The 25,594-nt window shown below is 37.0% G+C and overlaps 1 protein-coding gene across 2 annotated transcripts in view; it reads left to right on the top strand.

Moving 5' to 3' along the window:
• Positions 1-21,088, top strand: part of LOC118801258 (LHFPL tetraspan subfamily member 3 protein-like) — a 34,526-nt gene extending 13,438 nt beyond the window's left edge. Inside the window, exons 2-4 of one of the 2 annotated variants that reach the window (XM_036561467.1) lie at positions 17,193-17,429; positions 20,033-20,054; positions 20,173-21,088. In XM_036561467.1, coding sequence (XP_036417360.1) covers positions 17,193-17,429; positions 20,033-20,049 — 254 coding nt within the window. In that variant the 3' untranslated portion in view covers positions 20,050-20,054; positions 20,173-21,088. Of the gene's footprint in view, positions 1-17,192; positions 17,450-20,032; positions 20,055-20,172 lie in introns of those variants that run through there. The other variant, XM_036561466.1, reaches the window with a different exon arrangement.
• Positions 21,089-25,594: the final 4,506 nt, after the last annotated feature.

Consider the following 25,594-nt stretch of genomic DNA (forward strand, 5'->3'; position numbering starts at 1 on the left):
ATTGTTGATGAGAGTCTGAGTTGAAGAGAACAAATAGATAGGGTTAGCAAAAAAAAAATAAACACATTTATTGGTATTATAAGGAGGGTTGGTCATCTGGTCAACGCAAACTGTCTTCTTACTCTTTATTATAGTCTAATTCATTCTTATCTTTCAAACTGTAGTATGATTTGAGCAAGTACTTTTTCCACTACTTTCTACAAAATTTGGGTCCTCCAGAAACGTTAGGATTGCAACCTTGTCAGATTTATATATGTCATCTGCTCCTTTATTTCAGAAATTTCAGGTTCTTACTACTTATGATGTTAATATTTTCAAATAGGTTTTTATGTAAAAGATACATTCAAGTGAAGTGAATAATCCAGAGCCATTTAAAAATTATTTCACAGCGAATTCAGAGGTTCATTCATATTCAACTCGTCAATCGTTAAATCTTCATCCTCCTAAATTTCTCACTTGTAGTGGTCAATTTTCAGTAAGATTTAGGAGTACTAAAATATGGAATAGGTTTTCCAATTTGGCAAAAAATTGTTGTTCTTTAGAATATTACAAAAGATGTTTAAAAGATCATTTAATATCTGTACTGTAGTTGTTTTTCCCTATGTATTGTTGTCTATGTTTTCATTATTTATTTATTTTATGCTTATTACTTACTTATTGTTACATATTACTATTGTTCAGGAGTTAATATTGGTGTATAAATTTTCATCATTTCACAAACATATGTATCTGTAGATTTTATGTTTGTACACACAAACACCCTTGTGCACATTCACAGCACACATGTTTATAGATTTGCATATTTGTTTTGTGCATTATGCCAATATATGGGTTATTTGATGTTTATTTTGTCATTATTGTTTTGTGTATTATTTTGTATTTTCCTTAATATTGTGACATTTTGATATCATTTAGGTTTTGCCTCTTCCTGCAAAAGAAACACTATTATGTTATTTTTGTTTATTTGTGTGTATTTTAAATCATGTATAACAAAATAAAATAAACGGAGGTGAAGTGACAGTATGAAGAATTCACCCAGTGACTTCCTCAGTGACTGTCTGTAGTACCTTCAATTTTGGTCACAGATGTTCAATTTGTTTTTATTTATTTATTTATTTATTTTTTGATCTTTGGTCCACTGGTTGAGAGCTTTTATAGTTGGCTCTTCTTTTATTTTCATCCATAGATTTTTCATTGGCAAGACGTACTTGAGACATATTTGAAGTGACTGTTGATCTTACGTGGCTGTGACTGTGTAGGACAGGTGTACTCCAGGACCAAAGTTGGAAGTCACTGGTGCAGAGAATCACATGAGACCTGACAATTGAATTTTTTTTCCTGTGCATCTAGCATTGCAGTTATAAAATCGTATCTCAGTCACTATTCATGTCATCGTACCATAATACTGAGCTAGTGTTCAACTTAGCATGGCAAGAAATAAAGATCAAAAATCTAAATCAAAAATCTAAAACTAGAATTATAGCTTAATAAAATGTTAGCTTTATTTCATTTTAAATGTAGATGTGTTTGAAAAGTGCAGGGAAATCTAAAGGCCAATGATGTTTAACAGAAAACAGTGCTTACATTCTCAGAGCTTAATTCAAAAGGACAAAATAGATCAAATAAAAGTTGAGCTTACCTCAAAAGGGCAAAATGGATCAACTGAAAGGTCTAGTCATACAGACTGATCCAGGCGTTGTAGCACAGAAGCCTGGCTTAGAGACTAGAGATGACGGAGTAGTAATTTATATAAAATATTCAGCAAAAATACTAACTGTGTAACAGGACAGAATCAGTCAGACACACATGGTAAAAGTGACAAACTGCAGTTTCTAAAAAAATATTTTTAAGTCCTGTCTTTGAAAAAAAATCTTTTGTTTTAAAAGGGATATATAGTCCTCCTTCTACTTATTCTTCATCATTTGATTAATCAGCTGTTCCTTGGAGATTTTAATCAGTTGACTAATGCATCTGATCACAAATTTGTGTCAACCTCACCCACACACAACCCTCTACCCTACCAAAACAGTGGATAAAAATTATTGCCTTATTGACTTAGATTTAGTGAAGTTCACGTTACATCTGAAATTCCATTCAGTAATCTGCCTCTCAGACAGGTAACAGTGTGTCTGTCACTTGGTTTACTACAAATCAGATTTAAGGCCTGTCAATCAGGAGGTCCCACAGGGTTCAATCCTTGGTCCAGTATTAATTTATATATTAATGATCTTGCTACCTCTAATGATCCTCTGTATGCAGATGACACTATTCTGCAGCAGTAGGAAAATTTTAGTGCTTCTTCATTACCTTACAGATTGTTTATAGGCATACTCTAGTTGTAAATACAAAGAACAGAAAACTTCATTATTTCCCAATATTGATTTTAACATGGCATATACCTGAACAATAAGTTTGCGTTTAAATATTAGTTTAATGATCTAGTCAGTAAATGTAGACAAATGTTCAGATACTTGTACCAAAATAAGGATGATGGAAACAACATTTTTATCATCCTAGACTATGTTGAGGTGATCTATAGTCATAGAGTTTTTACTGAACTGGAGCAAAATGCTTTTGGCTACAATGCACCCGCTAACTGGAACACATTACAGGAATCTCTAAAGCCCTGCTTACTGGGTTCACTCGACTTGAAGCTCTAATTTCTAACCATGTCTGCTCAACCTGTAACTGTTTTATTTGATGTTAGCTCTTTTACTGTTCTATTTTATTTTACGTATTTATTTTACAATTTTATTGAATAATTTTGTTTGTAAAGATGTTTTAAGTTTTTCTTATTGTGTGTTATCTCATTTTTTAAATTACTTTTTATTTGTTTTCATTACATATTTTATTGCTGTTTTATCTTTATTTCTCATGTGAGCTTTTATTCATTTTAGTTTCTTTGTATATTTAGTCTTGTTAGTCTTGATTTGTTTTAGTTGGTTGAATTAATTTGAACTTTTTTATTCCCTATTTAACTTGCTTGGCTACGTTGTAAATGAGGGTCACTCTAAATGTGCATTCAAGTCAAAATAAAGGTTGATTGATTGATAGTGGTATTCTAGATCATGGTTCTAGCAGTAGTAATTGTGGGAGGCCCCATAAAGCTTGTCAGGTAATGCTTAGTTACCTGGCTAAAACTTTACGAAGGCAGTCTCTAGAGTTACACCCTCCGTCTTTTGCTAACTGGCACACCTATGAAGTATGCAAAACAAAAATGCAGTAACGGACATAAAATGATTTGAAAAAAGAACATGCTTTTTTTTAATCCCTGCAAATCTTGTTGTGCTCTTCTATCTTTATCAAATGCATGGTGCCATAGAGAAGGGTTAACTTCTCCTTAACCTTCAAACCTCTGTGTGAATATTTGCTGACTTTTTAATCACATACATCTGAAACTAACGCAAAACCATACATTGTCAACCAACATAGAAGCATTGCTGATTTAAATTATTTTATGGAAGAACAAACTATATAGTAATATATAGCAAAGTAATTTTACTGTTTTAAACTAGTGTGACCAGGATTTTCAGAATGTGGTGGCCTATGAACAGAAGTTTCTAAAGAAGAACACACATACCATCACTGCTGTCTGATTGACTCTAGGCTTTCAGATTTTATATATGGCATCTACTCTGAATTACCAAGGACTCTCATTTACAGAAGTCAGTATTAAAGTGATAGGTGGGCAAAAGATATTTACAAAGTTTTCTCCTTATGCAGACATGCTTGTTGTTCAAGGTCTGCTTCAACATTAGCATCTTGCAGTAGAATGTTGAAAACTGAATGCCTAAATTACACACTTCACACAGTATTTCTGTTTTCTTCAGTTCTTTCATATTACAGTTGAATCCATAATAACAGAGAAAACTCAATATGAAGAGTAAAGTTCTAATAAAATTAATACCCAGAATGCTTATATTTCAAAAATAGTGATTGAGGATTAAGTCAGATAGCTTAACATCAAATTGCTATAAAAAGATAATTACAGTATATTTCTTCTTGTTTAATAACATGGTGTCCCCAAAACACCTGAAATACCTCATAAAATAGCTTAAGATAAATCTGCAAAATTTTAATTATTCAGCTCAATTCATTAAGACTTGTGCTACAAATTCAGAATTTACAGTTTTGTTGTTGTTGTTGTTTTTTTAGCTAGACAAGTTTTTTTTTTTAATCTGTACAGCACATTTAGTTGATTGTATGTAAAAAGACCTAATTTACTTGTACTATGTGCACGTTACAAATGTTTTATTAACAAATCATTTCCATTATAGTACAGATGTATCAAAATGCTCATACTCACCAGCCACCATCATTTTACATAATTTCTGTCATCAGTTTTAAAATGTTGGTCCAAACCAACCCCAAGCAGGACATCTGAAGTCGATGGGTAAGCAAGGTGCAAAACCACTCTGAACCAGGGATGCAGGAAGTAGGGGTGCTGAGGGTGCAGTAGCACCCCATGATTTCAGGACTGCCATAGCTAAAAATAATAATACAGAGATCTGAATTTAAATAAACTAATTTGAACATAGTAAAGACTCGTTTGCTTGTTTTGGAGAGGAGTTTGTATTTTTCTATGTTTTATTTATGTATTTTCAAAATCTATAATAGTCGTGCACTGTTTAAGTTAACAATGGGGGTGTGACCAAATGCAGGATGAGGTTCAAAGAGAGGAAGTGTATGTACAGACAGAGGCCAGTTCTGAACCCAAAGCGGCCTAATACTTTTTTAACTTTAAAAAATCTTCTGATCTAATAACAACCTTTTATCAACCGTGTTAAATCTCACCATGTGACTGTGGGCATGACACAATCGGTTACCGTTTCCTGAAAATAAAGTATTAAAAAATGACAGTGCTATACATTTTTTATTGCATTCTGAGATTGAATTAAGCTTAATTTGATATAGAGGGAAAGTCCTTTGCCATGGGAAATCTCTGTAGAGTGCCGAGGGCACTAATGAATAAGTGCAGCTGAATTTGCTAACACCAAGGGACAAACAAATCCCACGATTTGTTCTCTTGTTTTTTTAATCATGTGTACGTTTTCTTTAATTTGTGATTACTTTTTTTGCACAATTAAAAAGAAAATGTGCATGATTAAAAGAAAACAGAGAACAAATTGTTAATTGTGGGAATAAATTAAGAAAACATACTCATAAATTACAGAAAATGTGAGCAAGATTAAAAGAAAATGAGAGAACAAAAACTGTGGGAAAGAATTAAGAAATTGTGGCTATGAATAAAAGAAAAAGTGTGTACAAATTGCAAAATGTCCCCTTTAAATGAACCACACATTGATTACACATGTTTGCTATGATATTCAATAACCATGTTTGGATCAATACAGTGTGTAATTGTAACGTCTGACCACTGCACTAAGGTGACCTTAGTTCATTTTATGAATTATGCATTATGAATATGAGGAATTGAAAAAAGAAGTGCTGCCTAAGGAAACATGTGGCCATGACTAGGGCAAATACCTGAATAGGAACCAGAGTCATAGGTCAAAAATAGAAACCCACAGGGAAGGTGAGGGGAAGAGCTAAAATAATCATGTGTTTGTGTGAGAGAGAGAGAGAGAGCATGGAGAAGAACTATTTTGCATATGTTTAGAATAATGCTTGTCATATTGATAAAATTCGATGTCACAATATTTCCCAAATAAAGGTTTTTGTTTTATTAGTCTAAATTTACTTAAAAATTAGACTTTTTCTTTTTTCCTCATATTTTCAGTGTCAGACACTTTTTTCATGACTTTTTAATCTACCTTTACAAAGGGTGCCAATCATTTTGGAATTGACTACATGTAATTGTTCGGTGGGATTATTATTAAATCTAACACTGTAAACACTGGTGTCATTTATTATATTTTTCACCATTTTATAAAATAATTAAATATATATATATATACACTATATTGCCAAAAGCATTCACTCACCCACCCAAATCATTGAATTCAGGTGTTCCATGGTCACAGGTGTATAAAACCAAGCACCTAGGCATGCAGACTGCTTCTACAAACATTTGTGAAAGAATGGGTCGCTCTCAGGAGCTCACTGAATTCCAGCATGGTACTGTGATAGGATGCCACCTGTGCAACCAGTCCAGTTGTGAAATTTCCTCGCTAATAAATATTCCACAGTCGACTGTCAGTGGTATTATAACAAAGTGGAAGTAATTGGGAACGACAGCAACTCAGCCACGAAGTGGTAGTCCACGTAAAATGACAGAGCGGGGTCAGCAGATGCTGAGGCGCATAGTGCGCAGAGGTCGCCAACTTTCTGCAGAGTCAATCGCTACAGACCTCCAAACTTCATGTGACCACCAGATTAGCTCAAGAAGAGCGTAGAGAGCTTCATGGAATGGGTTTCCATGGCCGAGAAGCTGCATCCAAGTCTTACATCACCAAGCGCAATGCAAAGTGTCGAATGCAGTGGTGTAAAGCGCCGCCACTGGACTCTACAGCAGTAGAGACGTGTTCTCTGTAGTGACAAATCACACTTCTCTGTCTGGCAATCCGATGGACGAGTCTGGGTTTGGCGGTTGCCAGGAGAGCGGTACTTGTCTGACTGCATTGTGCCAAGTTTAAAGTTTGGTGGAGGGGGGATTATGGTGTGGGGGTGTTTTTCAGGACTTGGGCTCGGCCTCTTAGTTCCAGAGAAAGGAACTCTTAATGCTTTAACATATTAAGAGATTCTGGACAATTTCATGCTCCCAACTTTGTACGAACAGTTTGGGGATGGCCCCTTCCTGTTCCAACATGACTGCTCACTAGTGCACAAAGCAACGTCCATAAAAACATGGATGAGCGAGTTTGGTGTTTGGAGTCCTGACCTCCACCTGATAGAACACCTTTGGGATGAATTAGAGCAGAGACTGTGAGCCAGGCCTTCTCGTCCAACATCAACGTCTGACATTATATATTTTAGATATGTATATTTCGTATACAATCTCATTTATTTATTTATTTTTTTAACTAGTGAACTGTGTCCCTCTCCTTATATCTAAAAGATCATGATCAGCCATATCAGTTTCTAACAATGCTAGTACTTTTTGTCCAAGAATATGGGAACAAATGCCCTGGATCATTGGAAAATGCTAGAGCCTGTAACACCAACCCCGTGTACATCTTACACAAGCCACACCCAAATTTAGGGTTGCTGAGTTTAAATCAAAAGGCAAAGACATGAAGATATTGTAAACTTATTTACAATGCTAGAGCCTGCAACATCAACCCTGTGTGCATCTTACACAAGCTTCACCCATATTTAGGGCTGCCGAGGCAAAAAATTACATGTAGATATTGTAAACTTATTCATGGGCCTACTTTGTACATAAATACTGTGTATCCTAAATACCTACTTTAACCTAATTTAGGTTCCTTTGGGCTTTTCAAACAATTTTAAACATTTTTTTTCAATCTGCCCCTGTCTCTGTGTACCTTCCTCTTCTTTTCTTTGTTTAGATGTAGTTCATCTTTGATTTTTAAATGTCTCTTCTTGAAGACGTTGATCATTAGTTCGGTTCATCCTTTCTACAGAAATTCTCTGTTCGCTTTTAGTGACAGTTCATCTGTTATTGAGTGGGAATGACCTTATCAACCCAGACTTAGGATTTAGCCCCACTACTTTTCAGTAGGCATCACAACCTTTTCCATCCATGACTAACATGACCTATGTTTAACAACTCTTTATGTTTAAATAAAACATTGCAATGAAGTTGATGAGTAATTGTATGGGAATGCATTGTTTTGGCACTGCCCATGACAGCTGTGTAAAAGACTTGTGGAAAATTGCATTTTAGCTTGATTCATATTTTTTCTACTGTATTATTTCTGCTGAAGCTCTGTTATGTAACATATGTGGAGTGCAGACAGAGCAGATTAGGCAGTATTGTGCTTCAGCATGACTGCTGGCAGGTGCCTTTCTGTGTTACAAGCACTTATATGCTCAGTTGAATTTAGGGGTGAGGTGGGGCATGGTTGCTGAAAACTGAAGCTTAGTTATATAGAAAAATTAAAACTTGTTGAATCTTTCTCATCAAATACTGTGATTAGACTATCCAATTGTTTGTACTGACCAAAGTATAAGCTTGATGCCTTTTAAGATTTATTTATGCAATTTTGATTAGCACAGAATTACATGAAGTAACACCGCAATAATCAGAATTTGGAACCTATTTTGGGTTATCAACTGCAATTGACAATGTAATAAGCCAGCTTCTGACAGTCTTATAATGACTTTATGTTGTGGCACATTTTCTCGGTTCCAGGGAACATGTTATAAAGCATTAAAAATGTGAGAAATGAGTGAAACTGGAGCAGTATATGCAGGTTGTGTTATAGACAGCATTTATACATTATACAAGTGGTGTCAAATCTTATCCACAAAAGAGTGGCTGCAGGTTTTCATCCCAACCAAGCAGACACACATGCGGTTCCACTTGTTTAATCAAATCTTCAAATGACTGTTCGTAGGGGCTCCTGCCCTTTGCAGATAGGATTGGACACCCAAGGATATAAGCATCTTATTTACTACTACTGGATATGCATCTTACGCAAGCTTTGATGATTAGGACCTCCCAATTTACACTGAAAGAAGAGAAATTCTGGCATTGGTACATTGGTAACTGTTGATAGGGCATACATGGGACATTACAAACAAAACACACTTTTGGGTTTGTGTTGAGCAATCTTCAATTTTTAAGCGAAGTATAAGCCGGTACTACTTCCTTGTGCAGTGCTAGATAAAATTTTAGTGCCTCTCGACAGGTCAGCTCCTTTTTTTTTATTTTTCCCAATGTTCTACCACCAGTTAGGACCCCCCCAGTCACACAACACCACCAGTGCTAGGAAGGCAAAACCTAGCACAGGCTTCCCCCGAGACCTCTGAAGTAAGTAACTACTTATTTTTGCTAACGCGACATCATGGACATTTCTTAGAAAGAATACACACACATCATCTAAATCGCTTATCCCTCTGGGTCACAGTGGGGTGCTGGAGCCTATCCCAGCTTTCATTGGGCAGAAGGCAGATTACACCTTGGACAGGTTGCCAGCCCATCACAGGGCAGACAGTCAGACACATTTACACCTAGGGGCAATTTAGCATGTCCAATTGACCTGACTGCATGTCTTTGGACTGTGGGAGGAAACCCATGCAGACAGCAGGAGAACATGCAAACTCCACACAGAAATGACCCTGTTCACCCCAGCTGGGAATCGAACCCAGGCCATTTTTGCTGTGAGGCGACAGCGCTACCCACTGCGCCAGTTTATCACTGCGGATTATAAACATTTCAGGAAACCAGCTGGATTGTTTATAAATGCACATAAGTTCATTCATCTCTAAATTATGTTCATCTTACATCTTTCTCTTTGCCTTTTCGTTGGCTACTAGCTAGTTGACTACTAGATTGTTGTCTGTGTTGCTGTGGTAACCAGCCGTCTTCGTGCAAATCTTCAGGGTGAATTAGCAGATATATGTTAACTTCAACATTTAAGACCATTTATTGTTGAAACTATGTTAGAACGATCAGCAGAGCTTTATTTCACAGCAAAACACAATTTTTTAACCTAAAAATCGAACTCTGCTGTGGAGCTGCAACAGGGCAGTAAAAGAGCCACATGCTGCAGAGCCGTGGCTTAGACAGTTGCACCATTCGGGAGTGCGACAGGTTAGCTCTTTAGACAGCACTTCATTATCATTAACAAAACTATCTGCTACAATTAAAAAGAACAACACATCAGGAATGAAGTCAACACCAAACACATTAGCACTCTTATTAGCACAGTGTTTTTTCAGCTTTGCCCTGAACCGTTCGATCTCTTCTTTGCCTCAACAGCCATGATCCAGCTCATCAGCAAATTAGTCCGTGAACTGGATTAGTTGTGTTTGCTGTGTCCTCAGCAATACATATTAAATTCTTGCCCTCTCCTGAGTATCAACACTTTCTTTGCTAAGTACCTGTCATCATCTTTCAATGTATAAAGGCTTCCTGATTTACATTGTGTCTCTACAAGGTCTTGCTGTTTTTAAGATGGTCAACCTTTTAAGTTCCTTCTCTAAACTATGGATGCAGCAGAGAGCCCACCACCAACTCAAGCCTACATTTTAAAGTTTTTTTTCCAACAACAGTTATTATAACAGCAGAGGCAAATGATCCAGCAACTGAGAACCACAGCTGAGGCATTTAGTCAGCAGCTGATCACTCTCTGCCCTCTAAACTTTACTAGGGTGTTGCTCTTCCAAGGGATTCTAAGAAGACAAGGCCCAATAGTTAAATAAAATATTTCCTCTAGTGCTCACTAAATTGCTCACATCCTTGCTACTTTTCCACAGACTCATCTAAAGTCTCTTATTACCAACCTTTAACTGAGTGAGCAGGAGACTGGGCTACAGCAATATGGCAAAAGCAGGGGGTGGAGACCTTTTAAGTGCTATGTAAGTACAACAAGCAAAAGGGATGCAAAGGGAAGCTGTTTTACAGTCCATCTGGATGTTCTACTGAAAAAATGAGGAAACATTATTTCAATAGTTTACCCTCCATGACTACCAGCTGTACACTCCACACCTAAGGTGAATGGCAAGACATGACTGTCACCTAAGGAGAGACAGCGGCAGCTACTGGCGGGTGTCTATACTGTATAGCAGGGGTATCCAATCTCACCTGCAAAGGGCTGGTGTGGTTGCAAGTTTTCATTGCAACAAAGAAAGGGCACACATGATTAGATGTTTCAAGACTGAAACAAACTGATTAAATGAGTGGAATCAGCTGTGCTCTTCTTGCATGGAATGAAAACCTGCACCCACACCGGCCCTTTTCGGATAAGATTGAACATGCCTGCTGTATAGGGTTGGGCCATCTCCATACTGACTGAAGAGCCTGTCTAACCTCAAAGAAACATTTCTTTCAACTGCCAGCTTGATAAACATCTCTGTAAATCAACAAATTTGATAGAGCCGCTCTTAGTTGGGAGAGGGTCTAAAAACAAACCTAGCTCCTACACCTGTTCATGGGACCCAAGTATATAGAATGCTTTCCCTGCTGATCATAGACTCACCACACGCTTGCCTAGCTTTTTTAAAATTTTTTAATTGTTCATTTTCAAGTTTTAACAATAACAAGGGACACAGAATTGAGGAGGGGGGGGGGAGAAAAAATAATTTAAAAATGTTATGTAGTAAAATAAATGTAAATGTAAAAAATAAAAAAAAAACTTAATTATGAAATGCAAAGAAGAAGAAAAAAAATACCCACAGTACATGTGTCTCTTTTCTACATAGTTAAGACACATAATCCAGGCTGTGCGGATGGTCAGAGGTCCATGAGTGGCTCCCACATTCTCAGAAAGATACACCCCTCGTCTTTTAAACAATGAAAGTGCCATGCTCAGCTCTTTGTTAAGACAATATGATTAAAAAATTACTCCTTGGGAGATTTGTCTCTACCTTTGTGTATGACACTGTATGTCAAGATGTGGAGTAGTCCATCAAAATTCCAGTTTTGGAAGTAGTGCCTGAGTGGATAATTGGGAGTCTCAAGAGAATTTCCAGAGGGGTTTTCAAGCTTTTCTGGAATACTGTAAATGTAAAGACTAAGCAAAATTCTTGTCAGATGTTATTCTTGAGTTATGTATTAGTTTTTGCCTTTACACATTTGCCTTGAATATATGTTGCAAACATAATTGAAATAGATCACTGTGGTGATATTATCCTCCTAGCTGCCAAAGGCTTGGCTTGTCTACTAGGACCAGGCTATTCTTGTTAATAGTGCTCTATCATTTAAATGTGCTATAGAGTCAAAGAGTAAGATAGGATTCTACTTATTCAAGCCAAATTTCAGGGTTAGATGTTATTACTATATATTTATGCACCTAACCTGGATGAGCCAGCCTTTTTTAGAGATTTAGAGTGGAGGACAAACAATATGGGAAACTATCCACTTATTTTAGGGAATGATTTTGATCAAGTTACAGATAAACAATTTTGATCAGAGCAGAGCATCTACTTCCCAGCCTCACAGGGCAGGAAAGCCTCTTAAGAAATTTTGCGATGCACTGTTAAAAATGAGAGGTCAGCTCAACTCTAAATGATATAGAAACTAATTTCATGGCTTTTTTTAGAGTTGACTCAACTTGAGGACACAACTCAAACTTCTTAGGTTAAGTTCTCTTAATTTTTTAGTTCTGCATCTCAGTAAGTAAAATGAATTTGTTTTTTATACTCAACTTCCCTACTAGCCAGGACTCTTTCCATCACCCAATACTGCTAGACAGCTTTTCCTTTTGAATTCACACTTATGGACGGCTATGGCGTTGCTGGGACTCACGATCTCCTGAGGAGTTGACTGCTTAGTCCTTTGGAGCACTCAGGAACACATGAAGCAATGTAAATTCTCAACATCAGGAGATTGTGAGTTTGATTCCCAACAATACCATAGTGGTCCACATCTGGAAGTCAAAGAGGAAAATATGCTGGAAGGCACTGTGAGATAGAATGAGTGCAAGCTAGTGGAGAAATTGAGTAAAAAAAACACAGTTTTTTTTTATCTAACTGAGATGGAGACCTAGAAACAGTAGCTGAGAGAATTTTTGACTCAACTAAGAAGTTTGAGTTTGAGCTCTGGTGTCCTCAAGTTGAGTCAACTCAAGAAAAGCCATGTAATCAGTTACTATATCATTTTAAGTTGAGCTAACCTCTCATTTTTTACAGTGTGCATTGGGATCCATAGATCTATACTGTCTCTTAAATCCTACAGCAAGAGACTATAAATTGTTCTCCTAACCTCAGCAAATTCTCTTAAATGTTAATACCTTCAGTTTTGTCATGTACATCAACAATAAAATCTCGCGAGGTGAAATCTCGAGGTGAACTCAAACTTACTTATGGATGGAGCATTTAGGACAGTGCTTAGTGCTGAGATTAGGATATAATTTGAGACTTATTTGCTTACAGCCCCATGGAAGCACTTTTGATTGGAAGGCTCTTTTGAGGAGACATATATTACAATGCTATACTTATAAGAAAGTAATAAAACAGCAAAACAGTTTGAATTAGAGCAGAAGATAAGTGTTGTGGAACCAACCTTATTCTATCACAAAAAGTGGAATTGTCTCTTTTCAGAGCCATTGGCCATAACAGATCAAAATGTAGTGCTAAGAACCTCTATAAAAGATATTAATGAGTATTTTTTTTATTTCTATACAAACCTTTACAGCACTGAATCACTGGCAAGGGAGGTAGAGATTAAGGCATTTTTTTGATAAATAAATTTATCTATTTTAACAATATAACAAAGAGAAGCTCTTAACAAAGTTATGTCTGATATTGAAATAGAAGATGTCATACACTTAACTGCTGGCAAGGCATCCAGCCCAGTTGAGTTGAGACCATTACTTGTCCAGCGTGGATGCAAAATCTTTTTTAAAATGTTTTTCTTCCCACTGCCTTATTTCAGACATTATTCTCTCTAATCCTTAAAAAGGGTAAAGACCAAAAAATTGTCAAAGGTATAGGCCAGTCTTTTTAATTGTCATGCAAATAATTTAGCAAAGAGATTAGATGAAGTGGTAGTGCCACGAGTTCAGTAAAGGCTAGCTTTTTTTGTCTTCTGTAGACAACATTAGGAAATTCATTGATATTATGAGTTACGTGTGGAATTAGCAGGAGCCCATAGCTGCCCTGTCACTGGATACTTAAAAGGTTGAGTTGTTTATTCCTGAGGCTAAAGCCCTTTGGATTTTGGTGATTTGTTGCAACGGTTGCCAGAAGCTGATTCTTTTCAGCATACTTTCATCTGGCATGTGGAACATGCAAAGGGGGCCCCCTGTCCAAGCTCTCATTTGCCCTGGCATTATAGCCACTTGCAGAGTTTCTTGGAATCAAGATTGGTTCAGTAACTCACAAATGATTTCTTTTTTCCGATGATATTTTAATATTTGTATCAAACTGAAAAAACTAGTCTAAATGCCATAAAATAGTCTTTCATTTCCATTATCTATGGCCCCAGAAAGGAATAAAATATCTGGGTGTTATATTTCCCCCAAGTTGTCAGATTTGAGTCAGTATGGAATCCCTCCCTGCCCGCTATAAATAAGTTATCGGCAAGTGGTCGCCCACTTTACCTTTTTGCTATGAGGAAAGGCCAGTGTTGTTAGGGTGACTAATAATTATGTAATCATAATATAATTGATGTAATTATGATAAATACTCAAATTCTGTCCCTTTGAAAGATTTTCATGAATTTCAGAAATTATGTAATTTGTTTTTGTGGAATGACAAACATTCTTGTTTAATTTTATATGCATTATAATAACCAGTAGATCAGGACGGGGTAGATATTCCTAATCTTTTGCTGTATCACTGTGCTTTCTGTGTAAGACACCTGTCCCAGTGGTCACTCCCTTTGAAAAAGGCCTCATCCTGGTCAAGCATAGAGAGCTGTGAATGCAGTGCCCTACTTGTTATTAATTGTCTCCTTTCTGTGCTTATCCAGAAGAATTTGAGTCACCTCATATCACATCTAGTAAATATGGGGCAGACTGTCAAGGCTAGGTGGTTTTAATTCTAAATTATGTGTTAGCAAGTTTTTAAAGTTGGAGGGAATGGTTGCAGTATGGCTTTAGAGCAGCATGTACACTCTCTGAAATCCTTTGAGAGTTTATGTCAGAAATATGGATTGCCCTCTACTCAGATTTGAAAGTATTTCCAAATCTCCAGTGTTTTGCCTGTGGGTTGGATGCTGGCCCCCTGCAGGCAAAGTATCAGGAATAACATTTGGGCTTGACCATGAAGCAGGCAAGTATTATTGCCTTTAACTACAGAGGTCTATCGAGTCATCTGTAATAAAATCATATTGTGAAAAAGATTTAAATGTTTCCTTACTAATGAGGTATGGCATATACTAAAGACATCCAAAATTATATCCAGGGAAATTAGAACTAGACTAATTTGTTTCAATTGAACTCTCTCAAAGCTAGGATTGTTGACTGTTGGAGGTGCCCTCAGGAGGGCACACTAGTTCACTTCTTGTAAGACTGCCCTGCAACTCGGGATTTAATGAAAATATAGAAACAACAGTTGATGTACAGTACCTCTGATGGCCAAGCCTATACCTATATGTGTTTTGTGATCTCGATTGCCTGTCTGGTTATGATTCTAGGTGGATCCAGACAGCTCTCATGGTAGGTAGGAAACCTCAAGTCCCTACCACATGTGAATGGTACCAGCTTGTAGACCAAGTGGCGTCCTCTGAGAATTTTCTTTCAGGCTATAAATAAACCCATTGCAAAGTTGGTTTGAAAAGATATAAACATATGTATTATTTCTTTACTGTCAGTTCTACAAGGTAGACTGATAACCTAGAAAGACAACCAACTATCCTGGCAAGCACACCATAGCAGTCTAGTTTTCATGCTCTTGTGCCTGCCTACTGGAGATTTTTGTTTGTCAATAACAACATCAGAGCCCAATATACTCTTTGGCTGTTGTAGCCCATTTTTGATACAGTCCAATATGTGGTGCATTCTGAAGTGAGATTCTGTACACTAGTTTTGAATTTGAATGTGATTGATCTGGTGGTGCCCCATTTCTTTGCTTGCATGATTCTTACCATTCTCCTTTGAGCCCTCTGATCCACAAGATGTTTTTATCCACAGGATTGCCAGTCTCTTGTAGTTTTTGGCTTTTTGCTCTATTTTTGATCAGCAGTTGTGCATGAATATCCTAGTACAAAAACCATTGGATGAATCTAGAACTGGCTACCTGGTAAAGAACCACTGCTAGAGCACTGAAACCTTTACAGAGGGTTGTCCAGGTTCTCTAACTTTAGATAAAGCCCAAAACATATGTAGTGCCCATACTGTAGCAACAGTAAATAAAGCCTGGCCCACTCCAATCATTTCCTGACATACCTTTTTAAGTCATATAATCCTAAACATGCTTTTTCAACCCATAGTTGCATACCTCTTTTCAGGTCTACGGATTCTGGCCCTGTGCTGGATGCTGAACCTTTACCATAAATGTCAAGTCAAAGTTTATTTATATAGCACTTTTTACAACAGCCGTTGTCACAAAGCTGCTTTATAGAAAAATCAGGGTCCAAGCCCCCATGAGCAAGCCAATGGCGACAGTGGCAATGAAAAACAAGAAGCAAATGAAGAAGAAGCAAGAGGAAGAAGCCTTGAGAGGAACCAAAACTCAAAAGGGGAACCCATCCTCCTCTGGCCGATACCAGACAGCAAAACAATTATACAAGAGCAATATGAAGAGAGAATAAGATTTTCTCCTTAGTAGGTGAAGCAATGGCTGTGATTAAATAGTTCAAGTCTGTGCAACAGCAGTGTCATCAGGAGGGTCAGTGGCATGCAGGTGAGGTTTGCATAGCTTTGTACAGGAGGAATCTCCATAGTGGTCAAACTGGTCCAGAAGGCAGGCAAGCAGTGGGCACCCGATCAAGGCAGATGAAGCAACAGCATCAGACTGCACAGGATGGGCAGTTGTTCGGCTCAGCAAAAAAACACAGAGACATTTAGTTCTGTTGAGAGAGACTGATTACAGCACACAGTGTTAACAGAGTGTAGCAGTGACTCCAGTCTACCCTACACACAGGTACCATCAAATATAAGGTTTGCTCAGTTTTTAAATTTCTAATAAACTTGCTTATGCTAGTAATGGACAAGCTATGTTGCTTTCCAGTGGCACTATGCTGTGGGTAACCACAGACTAGGCTATAAGTAATGGAATAATGATTTTTGTTATGTTCCTGACAGTGATGAATTTGATTTTATTTGTATTTACTTATTTTGTGAGGTCCTGAGTTTGGATACAAATTTCTGAAAGCATTTGTCTGGTATGCAGCACCTATTCTTTCCCCAAAATCTCTTTTTTGTAATCTTTTATAATCAGCCTTTTGCTAGGCTAGCAGTTGCTATTATATTGGGGCTGCTTTATGCGGGTAGCTTGATGGCAAGCATCTTGAAAAAAATAGATTTTTGAAGGGTGTGGTACAGTTAGAGAAATGAAAGAAGGTGATGAACAGTCAAAGCTTTTGAAACTCCAAAAGAAAGATATCTACTAATGAATTTTTCCTCCGTTTTCATGATTCTGTATACTTATTTTACCTCAACTCCCTTTTTCTTTCCATTTTCCTCCCATTTATCACTGTTCTGTCTTTTTTGATTAAGGTGTGTGTCTGGTGCTGGGCTGCATGATCTACCCTGATGGTTGGGATTCGGATGAAGTGAGACGGCTGTGTGGAGAGCAAACAGGCAAATATACCATAGGCGCCTGCTCTGTTCGCTGGGCCTACATCCTAGCCATCATGGGCATTCTGGACGCACTCATCCTCTCGTTCTTGGCATTTGTGCTGGGCAACAGGCAGGATGGGCTGATGGCTGAAAAACTTCTGGCTGAGAGCAAGGGTAAGAATCATTGCATATAGAAACATTATAATCTAGCATTAGAAACACCACATACATACTAGAGTGAAGACACACACTAATGGGCAGTGAGCACACTTGCCTGGAGCGGTGGGCAGCCCTGTCCGTAGCACCCGGGGAGCAGTTGGGGGTTGGGTGCCTTTCTCAAGCGCTCCTCAGCCACATACCTGTCAGCCCACGACTGCCCCATGTGTATATGTGTGTTTGTTCCTAATACAATATATACTCCGGAAATATTGGCACCCTTGCAGAATATAAATAATATACATTTATACAGAAATACAAATAAAACCAAAGGGATGTTTGTCTTTGGGGAAAAAAAAAAATGTTTATTAATATGGCTTTTAGTGTGTCCAGGATCTTTATTGTTGTCTATGACCACTTCCTGTTTCACCAAGGTATATGAGGTAACACACAGGTAAAATCCCTTTGTCATCCATCAAAATGAGTAAAACCCAAGAGCTCTTAGCTCAAATGAGAAAAAGTTGTTGAGCTGCATAGATTGGGCAATGGCTACAAAAAAAAATAGGTCAGCAGTTGATATTGTCAGTAAGCACAATGAGGGCTATAGTAAAGAAGTTTCAAAAAACTCTGAACAGTTGAAAGGAGACATATTAGACGCATATTGCAGCCACGCACAGTGAGAAGGATGCTAAACCAGTCAAAGAGAAGCCCAAAAATCATAGTTTCACAACTGCAAAGTTTAGTTGTATCTTGGGGTTTCACCATTTCAATTTCAACAGTGAGATGCCACCTCCATGACCAGGAGCTTTTTGGATTGATTCAATGAAAGAAGCCCTTCCTGAGACCAAGACACAAATCCTAGCATATGAACTTTGCCAAGCAACACTGGACTTACAACAGGAATTGTGTGTTATAGTCAAATGAGACAAAAATTGAGCTTTCTGGCCATGCACACCACTGTCATGTTTGGCAAAAAAAGAGAGAGTGATTAAGAATAGTACCTCGTACCCACAGAAAAATATGGTGGTGTCTCTTAGATGCTTTGGGGCTGTTTTGCTGCTAGTAGTCCAGGGGCTCTTGTTAAAGTCAGTGGCATAATAAATTCCATTCAATACCAGAACATTTTAGCTGAAAATCTGGTTGCCTCTGCCAGAGGGCTGAAACTGGGCCATGCTTGGTTTTGCAATGGCCATCTCAGTGTCCAGACTTGAACCCAATTGAAAATCTGTTGTCTTAACTGAAGAGGGCAGTTCACAAGAGAAATCCCAAGAATGTCAATGAGTTGGAAATGTTCTGCATGGAAGATTGGTCCAAGACCCCATCACAAGTGTTCTCCAACCTTAATAAACACTACAGAAAGAGGCGGAGTGCTGTGATATTTATGGAAACTGAATTTTTATGAAAATTTGTGTTACTAAAGGAAACTTTTTTGTTCCAGAAAAAATTTACACAATAAACACATGAGGCCCATAGCCATTTGTTTAGTATCACTTATTGTGTGTGTGTTTCTTCATATATTATGTTCTTATATTAATTTAGCTCATTTTCAAGAAGGGTGGCAATATTTCTGTATATATATATATATATATATATATATATATATGATGTAATATTACAAACCCAATTCCAGAAATGTTGGGACTATGTGTAATGGTAATAAAAACAGATAGCGGTGATTTGTAAATTCTGTTTGACTTGTGTTACATATTGTTAAATATTGTTACAAAACAATATTTTGTTCTACCTTATGATCTGAATTGTTTTTTGTAAATATACGCTGATTCTAAATTTGATGCCTGCAGCATGTTCCAAAAAATGTTCCTAATTTTAAATTGCCTCATCCGAACTTTTTTGGGAATGTGTTGCTTTCTGTATTTATTTGCATTTTACCTTCTGTCCCGTTTTTTTTGTGGAATTGAGTTTGTATGTTATATAATTGTTCATTGGATGATTTCATTTGACCCTTTATTCCTCACAGCCCAAGCTTCAAACAGCCTTGTACACATAAGTATTTCTGTACTTTCATTTTGAAAAAAGATAAAATGTCTCCATCTTTGGATATATTTCATTTATAAAGATGGTAGATGTAAACAGTTTACATGTTACATGTGTTTTGTGTTTGTAGTCCTGAGAAATGGAGGAATAAGTTTGCAAAACTAACTTTACACCAGAATGTTTTTATGGTCAAAAGAAGTCACCAACCCTCCACCTGGAGATGTTCCTGCAGGTTTCAACTCCAACCCTAAATCTAACAGACCTCATTCCGCTCATCAAGAACATTTGAAGGCAATGATTAGATGGATCAGGTTTGGTTGATCAGGGTTGGAGCTAAAGTCTGCAAGAAGACAGATCTCCAGGAGCAGGGCTGGTGACCGGTTGTCAAAGGAAAGATAAGAAATGTAGTCATTTACACAAAATTTGCATTTAGTGGATGCTGGTGATTTTATTCACAATGATTTTAAAGGTCTTTTATCTGTCTTTATTTAAGCTTTTTTTGAAAAGTAGATTTCCATTTAAAAACTGACCGCCTTAAGATTGGTGTGAAGATTTCTTTTTTTGCACTTAAAGGCTTACATTCCTTTCTCTCTCTCTCTCTCTCTCTCTCTCTCTCTCTTTGACAGAAGGTGGAACTGCCTAAAAAAAGTGAGTAGTAAAAATTCATACTTAAAACAATTTTCCAGTTATTCATTGCTAAACGAGAACAGCAATTATAACTGCAAACATTTCTTACTCCTTTCTGCTTGTCTTTTTACCCTCATAGTGTAGTAGGAAGATCATCTTTCATCTTTGCAGAAGAAAAAAGGATGGAAGGCCTGCAAATCAAGGATCCTCCCATCGTCCATCAAGTGCCCGTTACCCCTTAAGACATTGGGCCTCATTCACTAACCATTCTTTAAAAGAAATTTCTTCTTATAACCCACTTATGCAGTTTTATGACATTCACCAAGGTTTTTTTTATTTGGGATTTGTTCTTAGGTAAGTACAGAATCTACAACACTCAAGAGCATAAAGGTGCAGTCACCATGCCATGAACCTGACGTAGACTTCTTGAGGACCATCCTGAAGAACAATTTAAATAAAAAACTTATGAAGATATTGGTGAATGAGGCCCATTGTATCTACATATTTCAGACCTCTAAGAACCCTTATTCATCTATTCATTTAGCACAAGTCTATGATAATACTGACTGGAGAAAGTTTTGGAGGACCAGGAAAGAAAAGAGGGAAACATTTTATTTTTCCTTATTTGGTGACCAGAGAAAACATATATGTAGGTGATAACACACACCAAAATGTACTGAGCTTTTTAACTTTTTCATTGTGTACATTAATAGACAGTGTTCACACAGCCAAAAATACATATTAACATGCATTTGTATTTGAATGGTTCACTCTGTATCTACCTGATGGCCTCTTAACCTAGATACCCAGTCAAACACTGTGACATTATAAGGTAATTCATAAGATTAAGTATAAAAAGAATTACAACAATGCACAGGTTTTTCTTTTCGTTTAGTGTAGTACTGTTTTACTAAATGTTTTGTATTATGGTATAAACAAACCTTAGTAGTAATCACTTGGATTCAAACGTTTGACAATCCTTATTTTTAAAAAATCATTTGCCTACACTCTCAAAAGTGATGGTTCTTCAAGGGTTGTTTAGTAAAGAAAATGGTTTGAACACTTAAAGAATGCTTGCATGATTAAAGGGTTCTTCAGATTGATGAATGTGCTGTAGATGGTTCTGTATATAACCTTTTTTGAAAGGGGTTCTATATAGCACAAAAGAGTTATTCTATTGTTACAAGGTCAAGTTTGAAACAATAGAAGAACCATTTTTTATGCTATATAGGATCCCTTTCAAAAAGGTTTTATATTGAACCATCTACAGCATATTCTGCATCAATCTGAAGAACTCTTTCACTTAATCATGCAAAGGGTTCCTTGAGTGTTCATGGTTCTATATTGAACCAATTTCGTTACTAAAGAACTCTTGAAGAAACATCATTAAGTGTGTATTTATCCACTAACCATTTTAGTGTATTAAAGTTGCCAATGTTAGCAAGCACCCACAAGTATAATATTTGTTTTGTCTATTTTATTTCTGTTTAAGACTATATATGTACATTATCTGCTTGTCATTTTGCAGATACGATGTAAAAAAAAAAGAAATAGCTTTTTTAATTCAAACAGATAATAGATATCATTGCAATTATATTTCACTGTGAAATAAGTATTAACGTTTTAATGATATATATGGGAAGAAGTAGTTCTCTGAAGATGCTAATACAGGTAAGCTAACAGAAAGGTTAAGATTTACTTTTAGAAGTGTGTGATATGTATAGTGTCTACAATGTTATAATAAAGAGAGGCTTTTGGTAATACAGGAAAACTAATGCATAGTTTTCAAAATGTGAGCTTTAGCCATTTGCCAGCAAACTTGAACCAAAAGCCAAGAGTGTAGAGAGTCAGTTTTGTGAATCAATGCACCAGCCTAATCTTACTGACCAAATGAGTCTTTACATATTGGGAATTAGATTAGGACTTGAAAATCTTTTATCTGTCTGTGGTTGGATAACATTTGTTGTTAATGCACAACACTGTACATAAATCACTGATATGTCAAAGTGTGTAACTCTTATTAGAGGAAAGAAAAGATCATGCAGTTCAATAAAGGTTTTTATTCTGTACCCTCACTCAAACTGGCCTAACTGTCGTTTGCATGCATGCCAATATCACATACTGTGGCTCTAATAACTTTGAAAACTCTTTTTTTATCCAAAAACTTGGAACACAAATTAAATAGATACATTTTCTCTGTGTATTCCTTTCAATTCCAGGAAATTCTTAAACAGTTGTAGTCATCACTCGAAAAATAGTTAACCACAGTAAACTGAGTATTAACCAGTCAGTCAGTCTCAAAATTACAAGGGAAGCTGCTTTACTTCCAAATATATTAAATCAATCCTTCAGAGCCAGATTAGGTGTCCCCTTTGGTAGTAGCTGAATCGACTACAGTGACTGCTGAAGTGTAGAAATGCAGAAAAACAACTTTGGCTATATGTATCTTGAAGTTTCTCTATCCACTTCACCGAATTCTCCAGGAATCACCGTCCATTTGATCTATGGTAATAAAAACGAATGCATGTGTCTGCACATCTTGTCACCTCTTCAGGACGTGTTAGGTTTTGCATGCAGTTTATCCATCCCAAATGCAAAATTTACAGTGAAAATACAAACCTCAATCTCAGGCCTGTGTGACTAGTGCTCAGTGCTCTATCTTAAACTAATAACAACATATAGACAATAATTTCCCGTATATACATGTACAGTAACATGCAGAATAAAAATCAACTGGACCAAAAACACGGTTATTGCAGGAGACTAGGATCTTGAAGGAATGGGTCTGCCAAAAACAAAACATGCACAATTTTCCTTTTACCCCAAATCTTTAGCTTTGCACTACAGGTCCAGGTTCTACAGGCTAATCTAACCCACAAGTGAAGGAAGCTTATATGCATTCCCAAATCACCACACACTTACCTTAAATTGTGCAGAGATTTGCGAGTTCATGAGGACTTTTCAAACACACCATTACTTACTTGGGGGTGGGGGAGTACTCTTTATGGACATTGAATGTCTGAAGAGTTTGTCAATCAGTGCTCAGGCTACTCCTACCTCCATTCCCACCAGGCCCCCACTGTTGTTCCATAATGTGCCCTGAGAATTTTTTTTGGCCTGTAGTCATCTCTATAACCTAACACAACTTGTACCACTATTAAGTAGGTTCATGAGTTCATGGGTTCATGTACCAACCATGAAAACAATCCACATTATTGTATATCTGTATTTTTCCCATCCTGTTACTGTTATTATGTCCACACTGTTATATACAATTTTTTTTCTATAATTTAATGAAATCAGTAAAAATTATTCATATTTTACTAAATAATAAATAAAATCAGGTGTGTATCCGTAAAGAAATAAACTAAATATTTTTTATTTACCATTTTTACTGAAACAAAATTGCGAAAAGTACTATATTTGAAAAATCAGTTATAAGTAAAAAAAAAATAAAAAAAAACAGAGAAAAAGGACATATCCTTTAGATAATATCTGTGTTGCACAGAAGTGTAAATCATAACCCTAACTTATTTATATGCCGTTTAAAGAAAGAACATTCTCTGTCAGTCACTTCAAGCTATAATAATCCGACAATTAATGTGCTCTGTTGGATTCAGATGCAGTGACTGGATAGGCCAACTCAGTTTGAGGTGACCTTTGCTTTGTAACATTATCATGCTAGAAATTTCCGTTAGAAGATGTTAGAAGTTAGAAGAAAACATTCCCTACACCATTACACCACCTCCACCAGTCTGGACTGTTGACACAAGGCAGGTTGGATCCATGGATACATGCTGCCAGTGCCAAATTTTGACCCTACCATCTGTGTGCCTCAGCAGAAATTGAGATTCATCAGATCAGACTTGGTTTTTTCTAGACTTCAACTGTCCAGTTTTAGTGAACTTGTGCCCACTGCAGCCTAAGCTTTCTGTTCTTGGCTGACAGAATTTGAACCTAACATGATCTTCTGCTGTTGTAGCTCATCCACCTCAAGGTTCAGCACATGTATTCTGAGCTGCTTTTCTGCTCACCAAAATTGCACAGAGTGGTGAGTTCTGTCAGCTCCAACCACTCTGGCCATTCTTTGTTGACCTCTCTTATCAAAAAGGCATTTGCATCCACAGAACTGTTGCTCAATGGATGTCAACATTACAAAAATCAGTATGTGTTGTTCTTCGATAACCAATGTGTTATTTGCTGTGTACAAGATCTGATAGAACAGATCTTGTACAGAGCTCTTCTCATCCATGCTTGCACCACAAATAAAAGAGTTGAGAAATAATTACCCAGTTAACCACAAATTCATAATGTCTTAACTTTATTTCTGTCTTAAAGGAAGTAGACATTTGTTCCATTTATGAAATACACCTGACAAAGTAGAGGCAAGGTAGTGTGTGGCACTGGTACAAATGTATCAAGAACAGCGGTGTTGTTGGGGTTTTTACACTGTACATTTATAGGCCAATTTATTAAATACATTTACTGTAGAGTATTGGGTATCCATAAAATAGGGTTATTAATGGCTGCTTGGTGTACTAGTAATACCTAGTGTTGTTCTGGAATTGCTTTTGCTGTATACTCCAGCAGCACTGCTGTGTCTGATACACTCAGACCAGCGCAACACACACTAAAACACCACCACCACATCAGAGTTACTGCAGTGCTGAGAATGATCCACCACCCAAATAGTACCTGCTCTGTGAGGGTCCATGGGGGTCCTGACCACTGAAGAACAGGGTAAAAGGGGGCTAACAAAGTATGCAGAGAAACAGATGGACTACAGTCTGTAATTGTAGAACTACAAAGTGCACCTATATAGTAAGTGGAGCTGATAAAATGGACAGTGAGCATAGAAACAAGGAGGTGGTCATAATGTTATGCCTGATCAGTGTATAGTTCTCTATAGAAAAGAATGCATCGCATTCATGTTATTTGAAAACGTACCTTTTTCATTTGCCTTGTAGGTGTACAGTCAGAAATTACAGCTCATCTTTTTGTCTGCAACATTTGTGTTAGTCATTCTTTAGCCCTTCATCAGTAGTCAATATTTTTGCCTGTCAACACTATTCTTATCCAAGCAGTGACTAAGGTGTACAAAATCCCCAGCAACAGTGCTGTTTCTGATGCACATGCCAGTGCTACACACATCACTGTCACTGCTGTGCTGAGCACCCAAGTAATATGTGGTCAGCAGTGGTCCCTTTCCATTGCTGGGCGAGGAACTGATAAAATGGCCAGTGAGCATAGGTACAAGGTGTAAATCAGTATAGTTTGGCAGCCTTTTGTGCATCACATAAAATTATTTTTCATACATGTTGCTTGATAAGTGGTTACAGGACATTGTATTGTATTTTCATACAAACACAGAAAGTAAGCAAACAGCTTGCTAACAGAAAAGTCCATAGTGGGCTGCGTAATGCTGGTTTAAAAAGTGTTTAGAGACATTCAGTGGCAACTTTGATTATGGCGCGAAAAAGGTTACAGGGTTTTGCTCCCTTCATAGTGTTTATTCATAGTTGCTAATAATCTTTTGGATTAGATGAGATTAATTTACAAAA

Source organism: Colossoma macropomum, unplaced genomic scaffold (genome assembly GCF_904425465.1).
Source record: "Colossoma macropomum unplaced genomic scaffold, Colossoma_macropomum, whole genome shotgun sequence".
Taxonomy (NCBI): Eukaryota; Metazoa; Chordata; class Actinopteri; order Characiformes; family Serrasalmidae; genus Colossoma; species Colossoma macropomum.